Source organism: Lytechinus variegatus, chromosome 4, assembly GCF_018143015.1.
Source record: "Lytechinus variegatus isolate NC3 chromosome 4, Lvar_3.0, whole genome shotgun sequence".
Lineage (NCBI taxonomy): Eukaryota > Metazoa > Echinodermata > Echinoidea > Temnopleuroida > Toxopneustidae > Lytechinus > Lytechinus variegatus.
Genome location: NC_054743.1, coordinates 7,470,573 through 7,498,472, shown reverse-complemented (window position 1 = coordinate 7,498,472; position 27,900 = coordinate 7,470,573). Strand labels below are relative to the sequence as shown.

Genomic DNA, 27,900 nt, shown 5'->3' with positions numbered 1-27,900 from the left:
GACTTACAGAGAATTGACTTCTGAATGTGGAGTCTAGTGTATTAAGTGTTTATTGATTCATATGTATCATTGATATCTCACTTATTTATCTTTTGTTTTCCATCACTGTAATGGCTTAGAAAAATAGATCTGATTATCATTCTTTTTAGAGTTTTTCTTTGGGACTGATGTTGCCATCATAAAATGAAGAAAACTGGCGCATGACAGCCACTTACTAAACCATAACAATCGTTATTCTTGTTCCAGCACACAATTTGGCGTACCGTAAGAATTGTAAATTTTTGTTTGCATTTGGTGACTGTTTATGGTGTTTGTAAATTATAATTCCTTCCACATTGCACATAAAATCTATTACCACCTTGTTTACAAAAACAATTATGATGCCTTTTATTTTTGCACAATATTTTGCACAGGACAATAAAGTATGCTGTAATCTATTAATAAATGCACTAGGTATCTCAATGAAATTCACGGTAAATAATGCCTCTTAATTTATTAAAAGAGATGTACAGTCTGCTCTTCGTTTCCAGCCACAGGTATCAAATTTGATCTGACTGGTCTATCACATGTTGAGTTTTGGTGACAGTCCTCTTCAGGACCAACATTTGCCAAAGAAAGATGTGTACTGTAAAACCTACACTATTGTCACATGTTCTGATGGGCCAGTGCAGAAAAGGTGCGTTGAGGCTGCCTCGAACTTCAGTGATACAAGATATATTCTCTGATCAGGATATTTCGTCCTGATCTATATAAAATAAAAATGAACAATCAATAGGCCTTTTGTAATTGTCTGAATTATTACTGTGCAGGGTTGGCATGTTTTGGGGTGCAAATTTAATTAGAATAGAAACATGTTGAAAAATAGAACAAGAATGAGTGGGTAAAAAACAGATCAAAGTAAAAGTAAGTGAGGGAGTGTTTAAGTGAATGAGAAAAAGAGATATGTGAATAAATGTTAAAAAAGTTAATAAGAGACAAAGTAAGGAGATTAAATAGTGAATTATTAAAATGGATGAAACAATGGGTGACAAAATGAGTCAATGAGATATTGAATGAATACATCAAAGGGTGCATTATCAATACAATGGATGAGTACATGTAAGTGAAGGGGGGTAGCTCAACTAAATTACATACTTGTATGATGGTATGACCTGCAAAATGTCTGGTAGCGATATGATACAGGATTAAATTGCCAAATGGTCCACAGCCATCCAGTCCAATGCCAACATTTTGTGCATTCCATCTGTCAAAGATTCATCCAATGACCAAACCTTCTCCATTGCCATTTAGTCCAATAACCATGTTGGATAATAATAGCGAAATATCTACATAATCTTACTTCAACTTTGTCCACCAAAAAGGTCTAAACCCGGGGGGGGGGGGGGCCACTTACATTGGCGAGTGGATACCATGCGCAACCCAAAAAACATGTAAAAAGGATGTCTTTCTCATGATAGGGCACGTAACATACGTAACGTGATAAGGGTGTCAAAAACACAAAAATGATGAAAAAAGGGTATCTATTTCGCTACGAAAATTAGGTGTTTAGGGTAAAATTTGCGGGGATGATAATACAAAATTAAAATGTTTTATAAAGGATGTCCTTTTTGCCCCAACACTTCGTGTTAAGAGTCCAATTTGCACGAGGTGTAGAAGGTGGGGTCGTACTAAACAAAATAAGGTAAAGCCGACGACCGAAGGACCCGTAACAATAAAACATTCCTGTACTTGTTTAGGGGTTCATTTCAGGGAATATTTGCCAAGAGTATCGTTTTGTTTCCATTACTTGTTAAGGGTAGGGTTTCACTCGCCAATACTTGTTAAGGGGTGCATTTTCAGAATGTGGAAATTACGTGTTTAGGGTGCTTTTCGGGACCCCATGGTCGCGCATGGTATCCACTTGTGAATGGAAGTGGCCCCCCAGGGGTCTAAACCCATTTGGTCCATAGATCATTTAGTCTAGTAATCATTAATCTAATATCCATTTGGACTACAATATTATACACAAAATGGGTTTAGACAAGATCTTAGACCAATTGCAACTGGTATAAGACCAAATTATATTGGACAATTTGTGCATTGGATCAAACAGCAATAAACCAATATTGGCATGTCATAGTTAGGGTGTCAAACATCCACAAACATGTGTTTTTCTCTTCATCCACATTGTTATTTTTTAGGCATAATAAAGGCACAGTCCCACTGCACTTTATGGATGCAAAGAGGATGTAAAACAGAAAAGAAACTTGCCATCCTTTGGAAAACGTTATGTGTTCGTTGTGTATTCTTCGCATACGTATTTCATATGCTCTATATCCATCGAGCATCCATCCACTATTATATCATTGTTCACCCACTTTGTCCATTGTCTAGAGTCTATGAAAATGGATGGAGCCACCCCAAATTTTGCTTCTCCGCTATATCCGTTATGAATATGTCATTGTCCGTCGGCCAGTGGCACCAGGCCTTAATGTCCCTTGGATTTGAAAAGGCCCATATTTCATATCATTTGCTATTTATTTTTTTTTGGGGGGGGTAAAAAACAATATGCAGGGTGCAATATGCAAAAGGGTTATTCTTTGACACATATTCAACTGAGTCCACGAGGATATGTGAGAGTACATCAGGACCGAGAAAGAGAAGAATTTGCCACAAGCATACCAACCCTCCCCCTTTATGATCGATTGAAAAGTTAAAAAATACAAATAATATATGAGACATTTGCACAATATGTTTAAGACAATACGATTATCCATAATTATATAAAATGAATGCAACAAATTGAAAAAGTGCCCTAGAAGGCTTTAAAAGTTTGGAAAAAAGGAGATCACCAAGATTAAAATGACGAAACAAGAATAAATGATGAACCAACAAAATAAATAAGGCACTAGCTTTTACTCTTTGATAAGTACAAAATCTTAATAATATAATATTGGTACTATTGACAAAAAACAAGGGTTCGGGTATACCATTCGTTCTTGAAGAACCAAAATCACGCTCATCTCTGATTGGCTAAGACTTTGCAATCAAACAAAAAGACAAGGGCACTTTGTGTACACAGAGAAACCTCAAACCTGAACTTCATCACTGCTTTGAATATAATCCAATATTTTTCCTATACTTTACTCAAATAGAGCCAAATCAAAGTTCAATACAAGGGTTCTGGCTCCTCGTGCTAATAGAAAGAGGATTGTGTTTCATTCAAACACAAAGTTCAAGAATATGTGTATACTTCAGTAGCAGAACACAATGGATATATCTTCTAAGCATTAGCCAGTGTCTTTGGTCATCCATTGTGCTCCGTGAATAAGAGGTAAGATTTTAAACAAAAATTATATAAACTTCCAGTAATTAGTGAGAATCATTTTTCAGAATTTCTTGAAGATCTGGATTATATAAAGATATTTTGTATAGGCCTACAGTTTTTTTTTGCAAGGATGCTGTTTTTGTAGTGATTTATACAATGAGTTTTGTAAGAATATCCCGTTGTATTCAAATATAAATCTGAATGCAAATTCAAGGAAGCCAAAGAAATAAGTTTCCCTTTGATACTTGTATCAATTTTATTTCTTTCAAAGCAAATAATATCAATTGGTGCATATTGACAATTCTGTATTAAAAGATCAACGAACCAGAAATCAGAGACAGTAAATTTCATGAAGGTCCCACATACATGTATGTGTACATTTTATGGAATTGCCCATAATCATAAAAATAACAATAATTTAATGACATTTTAATAATTCCTTTCTTTCCAGTCCTGTTCAAGTGTCAACAGATTGAGCAACCAAGACTTCAAAATGAGGATGCTATATACTCTATTACTTGTTCTACAAGCCTCTCTATCAATCCTCTCTGCTGAGGTCTATGAGGATGATTCTATCACCTTGGTGTTTCAAGAGACAATGGATGAAACCAGTGTATACACTATCCTCTTCAATGAGGTAACCATCTTTGACAATGGCTCTCCTGTAGAAGGGGCGCTTCCTGAAGAACAGCTAGGCAGAATGGATATTCTGGAATCCTTATCTGGGAACACTATCAGTGTCAATCTTACCATACAGAATGCAGATAGATCAGATGCTGGGACATATTCCCTGCGCATCAATCCTGCAACTGACTCTTTCATGGAGGAGAACATTGACTTGCTGGTGATCTTCCCACCATCGGATCTAGAGTGTGCCGTTCTCAATGATACCCTCTCCTGCAATGCTACGCCAGGGTATCCTCGGGATGGGATCATAAGCTGTTACCAAGGGAGTGAGAAGATACAGGGTATCCAACAGGACAAAGGTTCTGTGACCATTGCTGCTAGGTACAGATTGTCACTTGAGGACACTTCCATTGGCTGCTGCACAGAGAACAGTGCCTTTGTCTTTACATCAGGAAACTGTAATCAGTTCACATGGTTCACTCCTCAAAGAGTACAAGCTACCACATCCAACCTCCCACCGCAGAACATAACAAGACATGAACCTGGGAACATGACAAGGGTGCCTACAACAACCGATGTCCCATTGGAAACTGACATTCTTTACCCAGAGGGCTGGCTGACTGAAAACAGGGCAGTTATTGGTTTTATGTGTGGGATTCTATTTGTCCTCGTCATAATGTACCCATTCGGAATGACATACCATTTCAGGGTTTACATGAAAGAACCGAAAAAGTATGTTTCTGATAGCAAAGGCAGAGGACACTTCACTCCCGTATCCTCAGTATAATTTTCTTTTGAAAGAGTTCTGAATAATCGATATTGCAAAGTTCTTGAAAAGCCATTATGGTGGATTGCTCTGCATAGACATTGTTTTCACAATATTAGAATTCAGAGACATGGTTCGTGATATATGTATGTATGAAGGGGTGTGCAAACTTCGCGCACTTTTCAAAAATATTCATCAGGCTTAATTATGTTCACAAAATATTCATAATTTATTCAAAACCAATTCAAGAAATAGTTACCACACTGACGGCAAGATAGTAAACTCTAATACCCCTTTCATAAACCCAATTAAAATGAATTAGGCGGCTAAAAGCAGCATAATTTGGTCGTAAAATTGGAGGAGGACAAGAGTTATCTGCATTACTCTGATGCTGCTATTATCCGCATAATAGCGGCATCGGGATAAGATTTTGAGTTTATGAACGCATTTCCAAATAATGCGGATAATTGCCATGGTGCGGTCACAAGGTCACCCTTTTCCAACACAACCGCATTGGAGGGGGCGTGTCCAGTTGTCATGGCGATTATCCGCCTTTTACAGGACGGGCGCTCCTAAAATAATGCGGCATATTTTCAGAGTTTATGAACGCAATTTTTATTGAATTATCTGCATTACTCTTAGGCGGCTAATTGGAGGATAGGTTTATGAAAAGGGTATAAAATCATGGACGAAAATGTTGGTCAAGGGGTTTCGCCATTATATTGATCTCAAAATTCTATTCCGATCGGGGAATGCGGGCTGTGCTGGAAAACCATTCAGAAAAAGTGTGACCTAACTTCGCGCACCAAAGCTTTTGTGGAGATTTGAACAAAAACTCAAGCTCAAAAGGTGAAATATTTATATCAGATTGATGGCAAAATGCTATGGAATCGGTTAGTACCACATTTAACTTACATTTTTGATGATTTCTGCTTGCAAAATGGTGCTATCGTGATGCTTGTTGATTCCTTCAAAATGGGCGCTAGCGGTGACAAATTTGCCGATCTTTTGCCAATATTTTCATGAATACTGAACTCATCCTAAAGAAACTTTTTGAGATAATGACCGTCCGCGAAGTATGGACACACACGAAGTTCCGACTCACTGCCATACATGTAGCAACTTAAATATGAATAGGAACATTTACAAATGATAGAAGTGAATTGAAACAAGCAGCAATTACTGGTAATGAAAATATTTAATGTTTTATATAGTGTCTTTTCCATTTTTATCAAATGCTCCAGGTGCTTTGAAGAGAGTTAAACATAAAAGTAAAGAGAACTAGAGAAGTACAAGAAAGGGTAACTTACAAATGAAGAAACTTGCCTATCTTCAATCCTAGTAACTGTTGTGAAAAATGCAATTTTTGGATGTTGCAGGGTTTGAGTTCTAGTGAATTCCACAGGGCTGGTCAGGCATGAGCAAAGGCTTGATCGCCCCCGGATTTATATAGAGTGGAATATGTAAGAGACTAGATTGAGATGATCGCAGTGTGTGTACAGGTTGAAAGTGGTGTATAATACCCCTTTCATAAACCCATTTATGCGGCTAATGCAGCATCGGGACCAGATTTTGTCTTTATGAACGCATTTCCAAATAATGCAGATAATTGCCATGGTGCGGTCACAAGGTCACCCTTTTTGAACACCACCGCATCGGAGGGGGCGTGTCTGGTGTATCGGTGTGTTGGCTCAGTTGGTAGAGCGTCCGTCTCACAACCAGGAGGTCGGGGGTTCAAACTCCGGCCGCGTCAGACCAAAAGACGTTAAAAGATGGGAGTTGCTGCTACCCTGTTTGGCGTTCAACAATTAAAGGGATAGAGCCCCGTCGATCTGGCGCTGCACGATGGCTGCCGGGCCCATGATCAATTGGGCAAAGCAAAGTTTCGCAGTATTTCATTTCATGTCTGTTTCGAACAATAAATTATGGATTTTTTTTTCCAGTTGTCATTACAATTATCCGCCTTTTTCAGGACGGGCACTCGGAAAAATAATGCAGATTATTTTCGGAGTTTCTGAACGCAATTTTTATTAAACCTTCCGCATTACTCTTAGGCGGCTAATTGGAGGATGGGTTTATGAAAAGGGTTTAAGAGATTTCTTGTAATCTGGTGCAGATCCATTGATGATATGATAACCCAAAAGAAGAATTTTGTTATGGGCAACCCATGGAGGTCTTTAAGAACAGGAGTGATGTGATCGTGTTTATTTGATAGAAAAACAATGCCAGTTGCTGAATTCTGAAGTTCTTGAAGTCGGGTAATTTCAGAGAACATATATTATTAAAGGTAAAGAGAAGACTATTACCAAAATCAAGACATGAGGAGATGAGTGAATGCACAAGTTTCTCTGTTGCAGAACGAGTTCAATATTTTCGAATGAAACCAATGTTACACAACTGATAGTGGACAGATTTACAAATATCTGTGATTTGATTTGACATTGACATTTGGGAATCAGAGAGAGGAACATGATTACTGGCAATGAAAATGGAGTCATGTTAAGTTTACTTAATTGAGATATAAGTTTATTTTCAGAGGTGTCAGAACTTTTTATCTCTCTAAATCAGTAACAAAGGGGCTACATAATTTTGAAACTATTCGTTTGGTGTAGGCTCTGAAATACTGTTAACATTCTACGCAAGCAACAGAAATTTATCATGAACCTCCGGCATTGTCCCAAGGCACGAAAATATTCACTATCATTTTGCAAACTTTAACTACATGTATGTCCATTACTAGAGGCCACAAGCATACTTATAAAGTATGCCTGTTGCCCTTGGTAACCACCTTAGTTTGTTGTTTTGCAGGCATGTTCATATACATGACCTCACTTTTGACCAATCAGAGGGCTGGATTTGACATTCTTAAAGAGAGGTGTACAAATCATATAATCATTTTGTGCAAGGTTTGTTACACTGCATGAAATAGTTGTGTTCGGACTCTAAGTTCACAGATAATAATTGCATATTAGGGGAAAGAGAATTTGTTCCTAATTTTTATCAATATCAAAATAATGAATTTCAGGATTAATGTCAAATTATTTCACCTCAAAACTGGGTTTTTAATACATCTGTTGTTATGTAGCCATAGTGGTAATTGGTTTGTTTATATGCTCCAAATTCCAATTGTGTTTGTAAATCACTATAAACATTTGACCCATGGTGAAGACAAATTTAGCATTGCCGTTGCCAATAAATTCAATTCAAATCAAATCAGATCAACGAGTGACATCCAATAAGAAACCTAGTCCACTACAATAAAGCAGGTAACTTTACCATTCAATGGCAAGCAAAACCCTGAATTTTTAATTGGCTATGGAGTAATGTTAACATGGTATCCATGGCAATAGAGAGGGATGGAGATGCTGTTCAATAAAAGTATGACTTCAAAGGGAAATTTAGCCTCAATCCCTGCTTCACTGTAGTCTGTTGTGAAAACCCGTCCCTCAAGGTGGTCTGAATGTGCAGCCTATACAGTGCGTATCAAAAAAAAGTTTACACTTAGAAAAAATCCTGTAAAATTATACATAAGTGATATCTTGAAGATTTTTCCACATTTACACATTGGTACAGATCCATTTAAGCAAATGACGATATAACTGTCGATAAATCTTTCCGCTTGAGTGAGCAACACTTACTTTTGAAAAGTTAGTGAAAAATGATTTGCGCAGAACTTTGAAATAGTTATGCGAATAAAAGTAGACATTAATCATGAAGAACACATGGAATTTAGCTAGTAAACTTGATTCGAAGAAATCTTTTACCTTTTCAAACTTGTTTCCTTGCCAAAAACACTTCGAAGAGTGCATTGCGCCCCACCCCACTCCCCCACACACCGAGGCCATCGTGACGATATTTGCTTTACACTGAGCTGTGATTTACATGAAATGGCTTAGGCTTGATTTTCATTTTGCTAATCATTGTTAAGCTTGGGGAAAAGTGTGGAGAAACAAGTATTAAATGAAAAATGAAATGTAAACCTACTTTAAATAATAAAAACTTCGTGAAAAAATGCTGGAGATGTCTGATATAAACTTTTGTTCAGATTCAGTAATGTCCTGAGATCCAGCTGGCACAAAAAGGGTAAAGGTTGTGCTTTCAAGGTGTTGAAATTTCCATTTGTGTGGCAAAAGTGTTACAAAATGCTTGAATGAATCCGTTTTATTTCAATTGACTTAAAGAGCAAGGGAAATGTAGGAGAAATGTTTCACAGATAAAGTTTGATTTCGCCATTTCCCCTTGACACAGCGTGAAGAGCGAGCATTTCTGCGCAAACAGATTTCTGCGAACTTTACAAAAATGGACAGTGCTCACTCAAGTATAATATTCTGTCAAAACTTTTACTTTCATTGGATAGATGAGACCCAAACCCAAGATTTTATGTGAAAAAATTATCCACACGTTGTATACTTTTTAATTCTCAGGGCTTTTTCAAAGTGTAAACTTTTTTTTGATACGCACTGTATAACTTGTGTGAATTGACACAGCAAGCATATATGTGGGAGTCTTTGCATGGAGACCCACTTGTTGATCAAATTTTAATCAGGGTCTGTGCAGGCTGCAGACTAGCTTCACTGTAAAGGCAGCCAGCTAATAAGGCAAAAGTGTGCAAACCATTTCGTAGTAGGGTTAAACTCCCTGCTTTACAAGCCGCCTCAAATACAGGAAAGGAGTAAAGAGGTTTTGAAAAAATGAAGAGAAGAAAATTAAGAAAATAGAGAAGAAGAGAAAGAAAGAAGGAAGGAAGGAAGAAAAAGGAAGGAAGGAAGGAAGGAAGGAAGGAAGGAAGAAAGAAGAAAGAAAGAAAGAAAGAAAGAAAGAAAGAAAGAAAGAAAGAAAGAAAGAAAGAAAGAAAGAAAGAAAGAAAGAAAGAAAGAAAAAGAAAGAAAGAAAGAAAGAAAGAAAGAAAGAAAGAAAGAAAGAAAGAAAGAGAGAAAGAAAGGAAGAAAGAAAGAATCTAAGAAGTAAAAATAAAATCCTTAAAAGTGTGAATTGAAACAGCAAGCATATATGTGGTAGTCTTTGCATGGAGACCCACTTGTTGATCAAATTTCAATCAGGGTCTGTGCAGGCTGCAGACTAGCTTCACTGTAAAGGCAGCCCACTATAAAGACAATAGAGTGCAAATATTCTAATGTTGTAACCCGCACCCGTTGCGGTACGGGTTAACCTGCCGGTATGCCTCCGATCGCGGGTTGCGGGCCGGGCCGAGTTCATTCTCAAACCCGCAGACCGTCATGCGAAAAAAAGGGAGAATAAACGACGCATAATAAAAACATTCACAGTGAAAATTGAGTTAAGATCATGTGCTTCTTACGTGGTAGATTCTTTTAGAGACGTAGATATTTCCTTTTAAAAATGCCGGCGTATTTTTGTCTTGTGAATAGTGAACAGGACTGAGTCTGAGACAGTTCAACATGATAAATACATCGAGTTGCTCTCTTTCAAAGGCCAGCGCCAGTGCGTGCATGCAGCGCAGTCAAAAGCAACCGCATGGGCCAATGAAACTCGATGTTGAGTTTCCCGTCCCATTTTTACCAGCTCATAATGAGGAACCGATTTCATTATTCATTATTTTTCAGAAGATGAAAGTTTGACCTTTTGTAACCTTTTAACGCACTTTATTCTGTGGAACTTGAAGCCAGGGAAAAATTAATCATTTTTGGGGGGGGGCTCCATTTTCATTTTTTTTGCAATATTTCAGGGGCTCTTTTCAAATGCTACGTTTTTGTATTTTGAGGAATACCTGTTCACTTATTAAATTAATTATTACTTGTTTAATATTGTATGATTTTTAAAGTTTTTTTTCATGCCTAGAATCTTGGATGTGGGTGTGTTTATGTGGGTGTGTTTGTGTGGGTGAGACTGTGAGTTGAACTTGATATAAATGAATTTAATATCTAAATTTTACTCCATCTAATTCCAGTACTTGGCCATGTAATAAAGGCCCACATACCCTTACTTTTCCTGAAGTTCTTTGAAAACGCAGATCTCCACGAAAATTGTATTTCTCTATGGGGGAGTCTAAATTTGGTGAGAATGAACTCATTAATAACTTAAATATACATGACAATGAAGAAATCATCAAACTTCATTGGCAGTTTTGAAAAATATACCCGAAATATAAACTCTGTCTGAAGCAGAAAATCACCATCATTGAGGCCTTTACAGAGCGAATTGTCCCCCAGAGCTCTGGCAGAGAGACAGAGCTCAGACTAGCTAGCACAAGCGCCAATGCGTACGTGGGTGAGTCTCCCGTCGGCCCTGTAACAGATTGAGCTTTGATGATTTTTTGTCTGATATTTAACTCATCCCCTGGAAAAATAAAACAAATGATTTTTAAGTTATAATTAGCAAATAAGATAAGTTATTTTGGATGAGTACTAGGCCGTATGATAACTCACCAACGCGAGTTTACTAGACTTTGGGATTTATTGAGGTAGCTCAACCATACCTCGAGCGATGTTCGTGCAGGCTCCACCACTTCTACGGTTGTTGAGTGGAGCCTGCACGAACATCACTCGAGTTATGGTTGAGCATGCAGCGTCATTCCATTCACAAAAAAAGAAAGAAAAGATTTGCAGGTATTTACAAGATATACAAGTAATTGTCTTACTGAAAAGCTTATATTAATGTTTTAAATCAGTTTTGAATCTAGATATCCAAATAGTTTATTTTCAGAATTTGATTTTCAAACGCGCGCCAAATTTCATAACGCGGGCGACGGGAAACTGAACATCGAGTTTTAGCGGCCATATTATCGAATGAAATACAAAAACAGAAGGAAATAATATAGAGATAAACGAGAAGAAAAAATTGACTGTATCATTATCCAGGTATTTATTGCAATTTTGATTACTTTATAGACGAGGTCCCATGGAATTGAATATTGTAATTATGATTGTTGTGAGTCGCATTGTCGACCGACCTGGACTGAAAAACAACATTGCCGTCTGCCGATCCTTGCTGGGCAGCCTGGGCTACTAGCTAGCTGCGGCTCGCTAGCTCCGATCCGAGGCGTTAATTGCGTAATGCTTTCAATTTCGAGATCAGAGCGGACCCATTTCGTGGTACAAAGTCACCCAAAAAACATTTTCTCTCCGGAATAAAAGGCGAATTTACAATTTGTAAGTAAATTCACTCTAGGCTAGGTAGTAGTAGACATATATTTTCCTGATTTGAGCCTGTATAGTGTGGGGATTGCAGAAATAATGTTTTTCATTTTTCAAAGATAAATTGACTTGCGGGTTAAAACCCGACGGGTCAGCGGGTCCCGCTTGCAAATTATTGGATTATACGGGACGGTACGGTTCGGGTTTTCACTAGCGGGTTACAACAGTGAAATATTCCACTCTATAAATCCTGGGGCGATCGAGCCTTTGCTCATGCCGGACCAGCCCTGTGGAATTCACCACCACAGGAAGGAAGGAAGGGAGGAAGAAAAGAAAGAAAGAGAGAAAGAAAGAAAGAAAGAAAGAGAGAAAGAAAGAAAGAAAGAAGGAAAGAAGGAAGGAAGGAAGGAAGGAAGGAAGGAAGGAAGGAAGGAAGGAAGGAAGGAAGGAAGGAAAGAAAGAAAGAAAGAAAGAAAGAAAGAAAGAAAAAGAAAGAAAAACAGAAAAACAGAAAGAAAGAATCGAAGAAGTAAAAATAAAATCCTTAAAAGTGTGAATTGAAACAGCAAGCATATATGTGGTAGTCTTTGCATGGAGACCCACTTGTTGATCAAATTTTAATCAGGGTCTGTGCAGGCTGCAGACTAGCTTCACTGTAAAGGCAGCCCACTATAAAGACAATAGAGTGCAAAAATCTAGCCTCTATATTCAACTCTCTATAAATCCTGGGGCGATCGAGCCTTTGCTCATGCCGGACCAGCCCTGTGGAATTCACTACTAAAGGAAGAAAGGAAGGAAGGAAGGAAGGAAAGAAAGAAAGAGAGAGAGAGAGAGAAAGAAAGAAAGAAAGAAAGAAAGAAAGAAAAACAGAAAAACAGAAAGAAAGAATCGAAGAAGTAAAAATAAAATCCTTAAAAGTGTGAATTGAAACAGCAAGCATATATGTGGTAGTCTTTGCATGGAGACCCACTTGTTGATCAAATTTCAATCAGGGTCTGTGCAGGCTGTAGACTAGCTTCACTGTAAAGGCAGCCCACTATAAAGACAATAGAGTGCAAATATTCCACTCTATAAATCCTGGGGCGATCGAGCCTTTGCTCATGCCGGACCAGCCCTGTGGAATTCACTACCAAAGGAAGGAAGAAAGGAAGGACGGAAGGAAGGAAGGAAGGCAGGAAGGAAAGAAAGAAAGAAAGAAAGAAAAAAAAGAAAGAAAGAACAATTAAACGAAGGAATTGAATAAGCGAAAAATAAAAAACTTGTGTGAATTGAAACAGCAAGCATATATGTGGTAGTCTTTGCATGGAGACCCACTTGTTGATCAAATTTTAATCAGGGTCTGTGCAGGCTGCAGACTAGCTTCACTGTAAAGGCAGCCCACTATAAAGACAATAGAGTGCAAAAATCTAGCCTCTATATTCAACTCTCTATAAATCCTGGGGCGATCGAGCCTTTGCTCATGCCGGACCAGCCCTGTGGAATTCACTACTAAAGGAAGAAAGGAAGGAAGGAAGGAAAGAAAGAAAGAGAGAGAGAGAGAGAGAGAAAGAAAGAAAAAGAAAGAAAGAAAGAAAGAAAGAAAGAAAGAAAGAGAGAAAGAAAGAAAGAAAGAAAGAAAGAAAGGAAGAAAGAAAGAATCGAAGAAGTAAAAATAAAATCCTTAAAAGTGTGAATTGAAACAGCAAGCATATATGTGGTAGTCTTTGCATGGAGACCCACTTGTTGATCAAATTTCAATCAGGGTCTGTGCAGGCTGTAGACTAGCTTCACTGTAAAGGCAGCCCACTATAAAGACAATAGAGTGCAAATATTCCACTCTATAAATCCTGGGGCGATCGAGCCTTTGCTCATGCCGGACCAGCCCTGTGGAATTCACCACCACAGGAAGGAAGGAAGGGAGGAAGAAAAGAAAGAAAGAGAGAAAGAAAGAAAGAAAGAAAGAAAGAAAGAGAGAAAGAAAGAAAGAAAGAAAGAAAGAAAGAAAGAAAGAAAGGAAGAAAGGAAGAAAGAAAGAAAAAAAGAAAGATAGAAAGAATTTACAATAGAACAAAGGAATTGAAGAAGTGAAAAAGAAAAAAGGAAATAATTCCAAAATTTCCTTCTTTTGTTTCACTAAATCAATGCTTGTGGTCATTTACAAACCTTTGTTCTACTTCTTTATAGCAGTGTGTTAAAATTAACTGTACATGAGTGAACTTTGACAGTACTGGGGTCCGTTGCAGAAAGAGTTGCATTTACACGCAAGGCAAAAAATCAATCACAAGTCCCAAAAGCGCGCTTTTGTTTGGTTGAAAATCAAGTTGCGCAAGATATTGAGAGTTTCGATTGACTGCAACTCTTTCTGCAACGGCCCCCTGATTCCCCATTTATAAAGGATCATTTGCTTCTTTTTTTTAAGTTATTGCACTCAACTGCATTATGATGATGATGCATACCCAACAGATGGCAGCAAACAAGATAAGATCAATGAACACATTGATAAACATCTGACATCATAAAGTCTACGGTAATTGTGAAGAAGCTGTATGTCATGAGGCAGATTTATTTTTGTGAATTTGCACCAAGCATTAAACCAAAATTGATGCTACTCCCTGATACTTATCATGAAACGGTACAATCATGAATTTCCCGATTTGAGGCGAAGGACAAAACATTACATACACAGGGATAAATCTGTTTTTACCCTATACAGTGCATCACAGTAAAAAAGAAACTGGGATTCCATCATTTTTCTATATTTTAGGCAAACTAATTATGATATTTCATTTACATCAACATACAATTCAATTATTCTTCTAAATTTTGATACCTAATGATACCTAATAACACTTCACACATTAATGAGCATGAGAGTTTGAAATTTTGTAGTCAAAATCAAATTTCGCAGAAAAATTGGACAAGATTGGTTCATGATACGACAACCGTGCTTATTTGACGATTGGCTCATTAGCATTCCTTTTGTATTCTTTGCTATAAAGTTTCTCTCACTGGTCCCTGAAAAGAGAGTGGATTCAGATTCACATGTAAGTTTCTTCGCAAATCGTTTATAATAGGCCTCAATATTTATTCTTTATTATCTGCCATGCGTGAATGATTTCCTAAGCTGTTGGTCTCAAATTAAAGACCAGGTTCAACTCTTACCATAAGTATCAAATTCATGGTAAAATAAAGTTTAATAATTGTGAAATGTATCTCTGAAAAAGGGTTCCCTTATTTGTGGAATGTGGAATGCACTGTATAGTAGAATCTACAGTTTGTGGGAAAAATCAAGAAGCTATTATTGTACAGTATACAGGCACTATCATTCTAGACTAAATAGCTCTACTTGTAAAGACCTAGAAAACTAGCATATCCCATGGATGACAGCAAACAATATCTTCATAATTGTAGTGTTGCTAAAATATGTCGCTGAATGAAAACCTGCAAACGGTTCCTCAACAGGAAGACTTCCAAGTCTAAATCCTTTAATTCTTTCTTTCAAAAACAATCGTTACAGCAACAAAAGAAATACAATATTGAAAGAACGTGAATAGAATTACATAAACAAGTAGAACGCCTCTGGCAGTCTCGCTTACATTACACAATTCGATATAGCAACAGTGCTGACTTTGAAAACAACTAATTTGAATACTTATTTACATAAGAAAACACTCACAGATGATAAAATACTATGTCCATTGACCCAACATGACCTTTGACCATAATCATGTGACCTGAGACGTGTGTAAAACATACAACCCTTATGTCTATGTTTGATTGTGTAGATCCATAATCTTCCTAAGTTATGATGCCAATTTAACAAATACCTCCCAACACGGACAAAATTCAATGACCTTGTGACTTTTGACCTTGACCATTTGACCTGAAGTTCACACCTAGGAGGTTCAGGAATATTTTATTGCTCTTATGTCAATTCATGAACTAGATTAAAGTTATGATGACATTTCAAAAACTTAACCTTGGTTAAGATTTTAAAATTGATTCCCCAAACATGGTTTTCCTTGACCCTAAATGACCTTTGACCTTGTTAATGTGACCTGAAACTCACGCAGGATGTTCAGTAATACTTAATTACCTTACATGTATGTCCAAGTTTCATGAACTAGGTCCATATACTTGTACTCCATATTCCATAGACACCATGGGAAAAGCAGCACCTTTATTTTCGCTAGCTATACATGCAGGCGAGACAAAAATGTACGGATGTGTTGCCATCTGTTCCTAAAGTCAGGAACAAGGATCCCAGCTATTCTGTCATCTTTTTGATACTGTAAATGTGCCATGATAATAACTACCATCATAGATGGTAACAGGTCTCAGCAGCCCATCACAATCAAGATTACCATGGTAGAATGATGTTAAAGTTATGAATAGTTGTATTTTTTGTACGAAATGACCCCCTGGTGACCCCATGGACAATGGATGCTTCTTTATACAATACAATACAGATACAAAAGATGTGGTGATGGACAGGTCTATACTTATCCTCTTCCTACCTGTTTGTTTGAGGGTATCTTTCAAGAAGTCAAAGTGTTCCCATCTTGCTTGACTACCGTAGATCTCGCACACTTCCGCCTGGCTCAGAGGTGTGGTCCCATGGCTTGCCCTCAGTATGTCGCCTTCTCTAGACAGCTTCAGGAAATTCCCCTTCTTGGCATCAAAGACCAGACCCTTTGTGCTGGATTGAAATGGACAGACATAACAAGCTAACATTAAATATCTATTGAAAGATTTAACCTCTTTAACAAAAATCCACATAAATTCTCTCTCCATCCACCCCCAACCCCCCGCGCCCCCCCCCCCCCCCCTCCTTCTGCTCTCATGGGCACGAATCCATTCATATTAGACAATAGATTTTAGATTGTACAAAAATAATATGGTCCCTAAAGTGGTATTTACATTGTATGTCTGATCAAGTTAAATACAGGCCTGGTGGGTGATTCATAAAGCTGTTCGTAAGTTAAGAGCGACTTTAAAGGGGAAGTTCACCCTGAAGAAAACTTTGTTGTAAAAATAGCAGAAAAAATAGTAAAAAAATATTGGTGAAGGTTTGAGGGAAATCCGTCAAAGAGTAAGAAAGTTATTAGAGTTCAAAGTTTTGGATTTGTGACATCATAAAACGAGCAGCTGCCCCATTTGTTATGTAATATAAAATGCATGAATTTCAAATTTTTTATGGTTCCTGATGACTTAATTTTGTTTTCTATTCATGATCGGGTGTGAAATGATTTGTCTATTGATATACAAAAGGTTAAGTGAAAACCATTTTCAATTTCCTGAGAAAATGACATTTCATTGATTTTTTACCATTTGCTATGTAGGAATGCTGCTCGCATATGACGTCACAATAGAAATTCTAATAACTTTTTAATTATTTGATGAATTTTTCTCAAACCTTCGGCAATATATTTTATTATTTTTTCTGCTATTTTTACAATGAACTTTTTGTCAGGGTGAACTTCCCCTTTAAGTGTGTAAGAAAGGTTCATCAGTCTTTGTACAGTGGCTCTTACCTTACAAACAGCTGTATGACACAGCCCCCTTGGACTCACACCACCTCCCCTCTTCTTCCCCTTTATTCAATGAAAACAATAAACAAGATTTTATATAAATCCTTTCTACTTCAAAATCTTCTTCTTTTAATTCACTTTATTTTCAAACTTTCAGTTTATAATAAAAAATACTTGAAAATTCTCATTAACAAATTTCTACATAGAAAGTACACACTGAAGTGGATGGGTATTTGTGACATTATCACTTCGGTGACGCTATGCTAGTGGTAAAATACAAAGTAAAAATGATAAAACTCAATTGGAAGAGTGTGTGAATGACCTTCCAGTCAGAATGCACTGACACACATCTTCCCACGCTGGTTGTTACTGTTTTCAACTTTCTGTCAACTTCACAATCTTCTCAACCATGAATTTTTCATTGATAATCCAATCATAACAACAAAGTCCAACTTTGTATGTGAGTTCATTACAGACTTAGTCATGTAGAACTGGGTAAATATCAAACAATTGAAAGATACAGTTCTTTATTACAGAAATTTTCTTCTTAATACAACACAATCCTTGATGAAAGCCACAAAACTTGGATGAGTGAACATTGATCAGAAATAATGAATAATTACTTCAAGAGTGAACTTCTGCTTGCCCATGTATGACTGCAGAATGCAAAGTCATTCAGAGTAAGTTTGTTTTAAATTCATTTAAAATATGAAGTATGCACAGATCTAGAGTGCATACATGTAGTTAAGCAAATTTGTCTCAATGTATTCCATGTGCATTCTAATTCATAATACAACACACCACATGCAAATAAGACTGAATAGATCAAAGATTTATATTTCTCCAGCTTTAGGAATAAGACTACTTTTAAAGTCATTCATTCAAATTAAAAAGGCATTTTTAATGACTTATAAAGTGTATAATTTGGTAAACATTGACAAATTTATTACAAATAAGAAAAAAATATATATAAGATCACAAATCCCAATTAGACTGCTGCATTTCAAAATTCCATTGGTGTAATAATTGGTGTTTGAACTTTGAAGTGCAGTATAAAGGTGATGGGAAGTTTTTGAAAGGGGAAGAGGCCAATACATTCAGATTTTAAAAAAAATAAGTTTTAAAAAATTAAAAATCTGCTCTGAGCTATTAACAAAACATCCTCTTTCCCATAATTCATATAATGCCTTCCTGAAAGTTCCTAATCAGATTGGATGCACCCTTCACAATCACAATCCCTAATACAGATTATTTCCAAAATTTCTGATTTACAGAGAGCGGAATGGCAAGGACACCAAGATGGATGGGGCTTTGTCAAGCATGGCTGTTCATATTTTACTTCTCTTGGCATGACTCGGTATTGACTCTACCAAGGAAAGACAAAACAATATTAATACAGGGGAAATATTACAAGAAACCCAACAGCGCACCAGACAACTCAAACCAGCATAAAAATATAGGCACTTTTGATAAATAAGGAATTAATGGCAGCAAAGCATCACAGTAAACACCAAAACAACATTACATGAAATAGGTACATGTATAGCAGTAGCTGTTGAGTTGCAATCTGAGCCCTGTTTCAAGCAAGTCCAAATATATGGAAAGATAACTTCAACCAGACAAAACAGGACATCAAGAAATAGAAGAACAGACTTCCCATGTCCAGGTCTACCTTGCAGTCTTCAACTTACAGAGGATACCAGCTTTGAGACCATGGCAACAAGTGATGCAGTCCTTCTTCATTATCTCTCCTCTGGGAAGAGATGCAAAGACTAAAGAAGCTCGGGCAAAAGTGGATCTTCTTTTCTGCTCAGAGCCCAGCCACCACCCAAAGAAACATCACACCATCTATCAAGTACCATAATAACACCTACAATGTATGACTATACCATGTCTTACAGGAGACATGAGGGGAATCTCTTTGGAGATTTTAGGAAGGTGACAAAGATCAAGGAAAAGTCAAGGGTTGCAACGAATTGGACACAGCAGAAGGACAGGAATGCACCAACAAATCCACCAAGTGGGAACGACTGAAATTTGTCCAGGAACTTGCTGAACACATCGCTATTGATATCTTTAATCCATGTGTAGGAATCTCAGAATGCAATACAACATTGAACTGCAAGGACAATCTTAGACAATACGAATTCTATCTTGCTCTGGAAGATTGCAATAACTACATCATAAAGGCCTGGGATGAACTCCAGAACAATCTTGTGCCAGTTGTTTATGGTCCACCAAAGAAGGACTGTGATCTTGTCCTACCTCCGGGCTCTTTTATTCATGTCCAATAGTTCCCTAATCTGAAGAAACAGGCAAACAATTCAATATTTAGACCAACATGATGATCTCTACAACCAATTCTTTGACTGGAAGAAGCAATGGAGGGTGGAAAGCATCCCGAAGGACCATCTCCTGCATCCATCAATGATGTGCCAGGTGGTGGAACGTCTTCTTGATGAGAGATCAGTCAGATATATGGAAAGCATGAAGAATAACACTAGCTCCAAACTGGAAAGAGTGGTGGAGAGGGTCAGGTGACAACTTAGAACCATTTCCAATTGGCAAGCTGTGTTGTTATATTTCATGTACATGTACATGTAGGTGTAAAGCAGTGGCTCACAGATTCAACTTAATTTTTCAGACTAATTCAGGGTTTAAAGATTGGAGCATGTCTCTAATGATATTGAGGCTAAAAATAAAATCAAATAGTCCCAGTGCCAAAGGGAACTACATACATGTATTTCTAGTGAAAGTCTTAAGGCAAGATTGACACATATTGACTTTATTATCCAGAGCCCACAAGTAGTATACACATGTAATGGAACCTTGTTTGAAACAATGAAAATTTTTAGAGGAAGACCAAGTATGATCTTTTAGAAAAACCAGACATCAAAACATTTCTTGTCGCAGGGAGAACAAATCAATTTTCTTCAGTGGGATACTTTTCCTTAGCTTATCAGCCCATTTTCTTTCCATCAAATGTCAGTTTCCATTAAAAACCCTAGGGGTTTTTTTTCCATGTAGTTTTCCCATGCTCTTTGCATCATTTCCAGGGGTGAGCATGCCCCGAGTCCATTTTTTCCACTGTCATCACTTACCAAAAGTCTTTGTCTTTATCAAAAGGCTCAAGAAGCTCTGCACTGTACCCTTTCCTGCTAACAACTGCCTCAGCTAGACTCTTATAAATCAACTGCAAAGAGAAAATCAAAGTAAGCATGTTGTCAATCATCTACAGGAAAGTCACATTCTACTTCAATTGTAGTCTGCAGGGACAGACCCTCATTGGAACTTTGATCAACAAGTGTGCCTCCACGCAAAGACTAGCACATACAAAACTTGCTGTTCCAATACAGGCCTTCAGTATACAAGGCATGAGTAGGCTGCACATTCAGACCCTTATTTTGAGTGAAGGGTTTGCCCAGCAGACTACTTCAACTGTGGAGGAGAAGGACTCATCGACAGTTATAACCCTGCCATGTTTAAAAATTTGGGTGCTGTTAATATGTCTCTGAAGATACCTAAAAAATCAAACAACATTGTCTGTGGTGATAAAGAAAATGAAACATTGTGTTGATAAGCAGATCATCAACTTTCATTTCAATCAGGTCAGAAACCATTATTAACCTGGACTTAGTTTCATTGCATGATATGCATGTACTTACCTTTGCTTTACATTGAAAAAAGGTGAATTTTTAAAAAAGTGTTTAATAACAATAATAATAATATTCCGCATTATAGCGCTTAATACATCGGAACGACGTCTCTAAGTGCTTTACAGACATATTATTACCCCGGTCATCGGATCCTTGCATGCCCGCATACAATGTATGCACCTTCTCTACTCCCTGGGGAGCATTCCAACAAGAGTTCCAAGACTCAATTGCTAAGCATACTACATATAGGCTTTCACATCCTACCGGATACCCATTTAACACCTGGGTATCCTATTGACTACTTTAAACTTCTGACATTGGCAAAATAGCTATCGAGAATTAATCATCGCTTTTCCATTTAATTCTCATTAGCTAATTTGCCAATTTGGGATCCGCAGATAAGGGTGTAAAGCTTATTGATCATTCAAACTCGTCAAATCATTATTTGTAATTTCAATTACGATATGGTGTAAAGTTTATCTGATTCTCAGATTAATTGGGAAGTATATTTTTTCAGTTTTCCACATATTTTGACCTTGAACTTTTTATGACATTGCCCTATGCCTTTTCTGATTGCATTTTTGAATTCCTCAGATGATTTCCTTTCTGGGTATAGGATGTGAAACATAAGAAAAAATGCAATTGTATGAAACAATGAGATTTTGGAGGAAACTTTGAGTTACATAACGGAAATGGGCCCAACTCAAAACGCATGGCCATTTATTTGGTGTCGGGCAAGTCCAAGAATTCGCGCGTGTTACGTATGGGACATTTCAGAGGCTTTAATGACCTGAAAAATAGTGTTAAATGACTTTGATTAGATTGAATACCCTCATGATGGTAGACATCTAGGAGAAGAATAATCATGCAAAAAATTGTGACATATGACCTTGATCTTGACCTTTTAGAGCGAAAAGATGCGCCGTTACGTATGGGACGCAGAGAAAAGACAATTTTTAATACATTAGTTTCAAGTTGAGAATTCTCTGAAAGTATTTCACTTGACAACTTGAAACTTAGTGTGATAGAAGTCTCAATACTATAGTATATTTATGGCAAGTTTCATGTCATAAGCCAAATCCCTCTAATTACAGACTCTAATTAAACAAATTAATGACATGTTACGTATGGGACAGTTACGTATGGGACATTTTGTCCCCATAGAGAACGTACACAATTTTCCCCATAATTCAAAAAATTGAAATAATTTAAAATATGGAAATAACAAAAGAGTTTCTTTCTTTTTAAATGTTCTACTGAGACATATTTGATATCACTGAAGGGGAAATTAGCCATTTCAACCTTTTTATTCCTTGTTTTTCATGGTTTTATGAATTTCTTATGTATTTCTATTGTTTTTATTTTTTCATATTTTTCCATTTTCACATTTTTTTGGGCTTCATTTGTATTCATTAATCAGTATTCATAACAAATCAGTGTTTAAAAACTAAAGAAAAGGTAAATAATCAGTTTTTAGAGCACTCTACAAATTTGTTTTTCTCCATTCACTTTGTACACAAATCTCCCCATTGACATTGTTTGTAAATGTCCCATACGTAACATGTTGTCCCATACGTAACAATTTTTTAATTAACTTTTAATTAAAAAGTAAACTCCATTTTTGAAACTTTTTGTGGTATAACATTTTCATACTTAATAAATTAGAACTTCCCAGAGATGCAACAATACAAGTATTGTATTATGAGAAATAACTTAAAAAAACATCCTCAAAATGTTACGTATGGGACATTCCATCCTTGGACAAGACCTAATTTGCATAATTAATTAGATGACACCACTTTTTTTCTGCCAAAAGTAATAAGATGTAAGGGGGTCCATGTCCCACCTATGACTGAATCTCAGAAGTTTTGTTTTCATTTTCTATGAATTTTTATAATTGTCCCATACGTAACGCCCATTTTACTGATTATGCAAATTAGGTGCCCCAAATTAGCATAAATATGCATACTATCAAATTTTTCTTTATGAAATTTTAAAATTCCACATTTGGGCTTTCTTACCCCACCAAAGATAACTTCTTAAATTAAAGATTAAATTTTGCCTTACAGGGTGACCTTTTCTTGGACTTGCCCTGTCTCTATTTTATCAAACAGTCATTGAAATTGCGCATACAATGAATAAATAAAATCTAGTTTAAAAAATACCTGACAACTCTAAAATCCATACTGTAAACATGTATGTACGTGGTGCAAGGTTCATATAACATACTAACCACACAATACGTGTGAGTGATAACATACTAACCTCGCAATATGTGTGAGCAAACCTCGCAATACGTCACGTGTGAGTGCCCTGGGCCCGGGGTGGGCACTCAGTATATAATGCATAGTGGGTATGTGCCACGGAGGGGACCCCCATTTTCACACTCAAATTTCCGTTCCAAGGCATAGCATTTTTGCCTTGTTGAGAAAAAGAACAAAGAAAGCCGCTCCAAGGCATAGCATTTTCGGCAATCCTGTATTTTAGGGGTCTAAATTATTTTAGGTTGCTAACTTCAGCCTCAGGCAACAGCTCCACGACCGCTGTTAACGGTAGTTCAGTAGTGCATACACGTACGTGCCGGGTATGGCGGGCCGTTAATGCCATTATTATAGGACTATTAGTAGGCCTATACAGCTACATGCCTATGTAGTAGATGTAAAGTTGTAATACCAATGGGGCATCATGCGATATCTATAGGGGCCAGGGGGGTGGTATAGCCGTGTAGAGCTGTCGTGTGAACAGGGTTTTAAGTTGGAATAGTTATGTTACTTTAATAGATGTGTTCTTCATTATTCTTGATCATCCTCTCTTCTCTGTAAAGGCCCTATCTCACCAACGGAGACGTCGCCGCGACAGTCTCCAACTTATCAGTCGCTGCAGTCGCGGAGACGTCTCGGAGACAAAAATGGCTTGCGCTCTCATCAAGGAGACGTCTCGATGGAACGTTTGAAAGATCATACACCTGACTTGGAGCAGGAGGAGGGATATCAGCACGCGTTCAGTCACGTGGTTTCTGAAGTGGGTCAAACAGTGTGAAGAAGTGTCGCGGAGACGTCTCCGCAATGTATTATAATTTTTTGGGGTCTCCAGTAGGTCTTCGCGATGTCTCTGAGACGTCTCCGAGACATCGCGGAGACATCGCGGAGACATCGCGGCGAAGTCTCAGCAGTCGCGGATATCATTAGTCTATGAGACGTCGCAGCAACTGATGGAGACTTCTCGGAGACGTCACGGAGACTAGAAACAGTCTCCAAAAATATTAAACATGTTTAATCTTCTTGCGACTCCTCGGAGACTCTGTAATTTTCATGAGACGTCTCAGAGATGTCGCGGAGACGTCTCTGCAACTAGCAAAATTTGTAGTCGCGAACTAGTCGCGAACTAGTTTCAAGCCCAGTGAGATACCCCTTTAGTCATCAAAATTCCATCCTTTCTTCCATCACCTTCTTTACATTCCTTTCAACATACATGTACCAGATTCACTCTTCCATCCATTTCTTTTGTTCATGCTCATGTTCACTCATACTTTACTCTTGCTATTAGTTCTTATTCTCTGATTGGTTCTCTCCCTCTGACTTAAGTTCATTAATATTCATTAGCAGCTAGTCATTCCATGTATATTCATGTATTTCTTCTACATGTATTTGCGATCTTTGATATTTGAATATTCATTTTCGTCCTTTGTTATATATAAATCATGCATGTTAATATTTTATGCCTAATAAACCCCTGAGGTTTAAAGTAACTCAGCCCAGGGCAGTTCATCACAGGCAATCACTGAGTGGGGTTGTCTCTGTAAGTTCTTAGAACCACGCCCTTTACCGCTCTCGCCACACTACAGCGGTATACCTAAACCACGGAGCTTGGCATAATATTTCTTCATTGCATACCCCCCCCCCCCCGGCCCGGCCATGACTCGTCCCGGGTCACGTGACACCCCAACGCTTTAGGTATACTGTTATTCTATTTCTATACCACCCCCCCCCCTATATATCGCATGATACCCCACTGGTAAATTTAGAATCTACTAGTATACCCAGTTGTTGTGTGTCCGGACGGGTTGTGTGTCCGGACGATCAATTTTAGAAAGTCATTTGGATTTTGGAAAAATTTACAAGCAAAGTTTCATCAATTTTTACTTTTAGTACAAAATGTTAGGAAATATTGTAAAGAACAAAATAGAAGATGATTACCAATGATTACAAGTAATGAATTCATATTTTTAGTGTAATCCACAGACAAAAAAGAAGGCTTCAAAAAGATAAAGTGTCTGGACACCCGACCCCCCATCCTACTACATAGGCGTGTAGATCTAGCTGTAAATAATGGCATTAACGGCCCGCCATACCCGGCACATACGTACGTACACACTAGTGAACTACCGTTAACAGCGGTCGTGGAGCTGTTGCCTGAAGTTAGCAACCTAAAATAACTTAGACCCCTAAAATACAGGATTGCCGCATTTTCTTCTTATCGAGAAAAAAGAATGGAAATCCGCTCCAAAGCTTTGCATATTTTTCGAAACGCCGCTCTGATGAATGAGTCGAATTTTGGTGAAAAGCGGCCGCAGAGCTCCCCCGGCGGAGGCCAAAAAATCAAAAAATGAAAATTTTCTTGCCATATTACTTTCCACCAATAGAGGGCGTACATAAAAATATGCCCAAAATTCAAGTTTTTGAGCGCTCTGGTGAATACAAAAATTATTCCCACATTACTAATGATAAATAAATTAAAACTGTATTGAAATTAGTAATTTTGGTCACAAAAGTGATATTTTAATGATTTTTTAAAGTGGGTGCTCTATAACAGCATTGGCATACCATAGTCCTACCTGTAGATTCTCCACAGGCCAGATGGTAGCAGTGAACAAGTGGTACTAGTAGTAGTAGGCCTACCTGGGGCCTGGGCCTGGTTGTCTGCAGCTGCGGCGGTGCAGTGCAGTTTGTTTGGCACTGCTCAACGAAAATTAGTTCTACTTACCGGAAACGTGTTATCCAACTTGTATTTACACAGAGTATGATCTAAATCTACACCGACTGCATCAAAATCATTGAATGACAATTTAGCTGGTCGCGAGAAAGAAGACATTTTGACAGAAGAATGTCCTAAAAAATAGAGAGCGACGTTCAATACACTGCGGGAGCGGACAGGTGCCATATACCGATATGCATGGACGTACACGTTTGCTTTAATTTTCGCGCTGTACATTGTACTCCACACAGACACATCAAAATGGATGGCCCTCAACGTCGACAAACTGCATAAGGGAATTTCCCTAAATTACCAACGGCAACAGACACACGAAAAATTTACCAGAAATATCTATAACTTTTTTAAATCTTAAAATATTTCACGATTAGGTTAACTTCAATACATTGGACATTGTAATGGGGCTCAAAAGCTAAAAATCGTTTTAATGTTATTTGCTCTGAAATTATGATACAATAATCGTAAAATATATGTGAAATGATAGTCCGGCCTGACAAATTTTGTTACGAAAGCTCAAGAATTATATGATCCTGCAAGTAAATTTATACTTGGTCTACGGCCAACTTGTGTGATTTTCATCTGGTCTCATGATCCATCCCACATGGTCGAATTCTAGTTCGTCTGCAACCAGTCTGTCTACAACCAATTCGTCTAATTACCAAGCCCTCTTACCACCTTGTCTAAATACCGGTTAGGCTATATCAGTTTTTTTTTTGTTTCTTTCAATTTCGTCTCATGTACACTGAGTCTGATACCATTGACTGATAAGATGAACTGTTTATGAACCAAGTAGACAAAGATGTAAATTGTTAGGAGACGAAGTTAGCATGGACCAGACTAAATGACAACTCACTTAATTTTTAGACCAAGTGGGTGTTGCGTTGCTCGAAAATTAATAGAAATTTCACCAAATTGATAGCAGAGCATGGGAAAGTTGCAGAAAGAGTTGCAATCAAACGCAAGATTTGTTGTTTCGTTGGATGACATGTAATAGAGGTTTCACAAAATTGAACTTGAGCTTGAACTCTTTTATGAGAATGAATTAAAATGTGTTTGGTCATCTGAACGGAAATTTTTAGTAAAGGCAAATTAAATATTTGTGCGTGATGCAGTGAACCCACGGATGTCGGCATATGTCGACATATATATGAAATAAATATATATAAAAGGTCGAGATTTTTCTTAATTTATTTTTCATAGTACCATACTTAGGCCTATATTATTACACCATTACCTGGGCAGCAGTGGGGAAAACTAAATTAAAATCTTTATACAAACTGCAAAAGAAAGCCCTCGGAATATTTACAAATTCTCATTTTCAAGCTCACTCTCGTCCTAGGTTGCAAACACGATTACATTCCAAACTGCCATAATGATGTTTAATGTTAATAATAGTATTGCACCTAACATAATTTGTCAAATTTTTACTCTTAATAAATCAATCCATTCCCATAATACCCGCACATGAATAAAATACCATCACCCAAAGGTTTCGTCTCAGTCCTTACTCAACTCGTTTAGACACAACGGTCCCCGTATTTCGACCAATTTACCTAATAATTTTATGTCATGCACTACATTTTCATCTTATAAGGTTTTATTGAAGAGACAGCTTGTCTCTTCCTATTCCTTGTAACTCTTTTTTAAGTACCTATGTATCATCGTGTCATGGTGTGTGTGTGTGTGCGTGTGCGTGTGTGTGTGTGTGTGATTGGAGAAATGATTTAGGTTCGATACAATTTTGTGAGATAGACTTAATTAATTATAATATAAACTTGCTTCTGTTGGGGAGGGAAATTAGCTTTAAGGAGTTATTATCAAGAAAAATATATGAATATTTTATTAAAGAATTGCAAAAGTCATATGATTTACGGATAAGAGATGGACAAAAAATTATAATTATACAGAGAAAGAAATTAGTGAATGTTTT

At 37.4% G+C, this 27,900-nt stretch overlaps 2 protein-coding genes across 2 annotated transcripts; one reads left to right on the top strand and one right to left on the bottom strand.

The window, feature by feature from the left end:
- Positions 1-151: 151 nt before the first annotated feature.
- LOC121413289 (5'-nucleotidase domain-containing protein 1-like) lies at positions 152-26,173 on the bottom strand. The gene is made up of 4 exons (XM_041606059.1): positions 25,962-26,173; positions 20,424-20,515; positions 16,309-16,490; positions 152-745 (listed from the first exon to the last, which is right to left on the bottom strand). The coding sequence occupies exons 1-4, from the start codon at positions 26,136-26,138 to the stop codon at positions 726-728; spliced, it is 471 nt and encodes a 156-aa protein (XP_041461993.1). The 5' UTR covers positions 26,139-26,173; the 3' UTR covers positions 152-725.
- LOC121413288 lies at positions 3,221-4,923 on the top strand. The gene is made up of 2 exons (XM_041606058.1): positions 3,221-3,313; positions 3,759-4,923. The coding sequence occupies exon 2, from the start codon at positions 3,801-3,803 to the stop codon at positions 4,719-4,721; it is 921 nt and encodes a 306-aa protein (XP_041461992.1). The 5' UTR covers positions 3,221-3,313; positions 3,759-3,800; the 3' UTR covers positions 4,722-4,923.
- Positions 26,174-27,900: the final 1,727 nt, after the last annotated feature.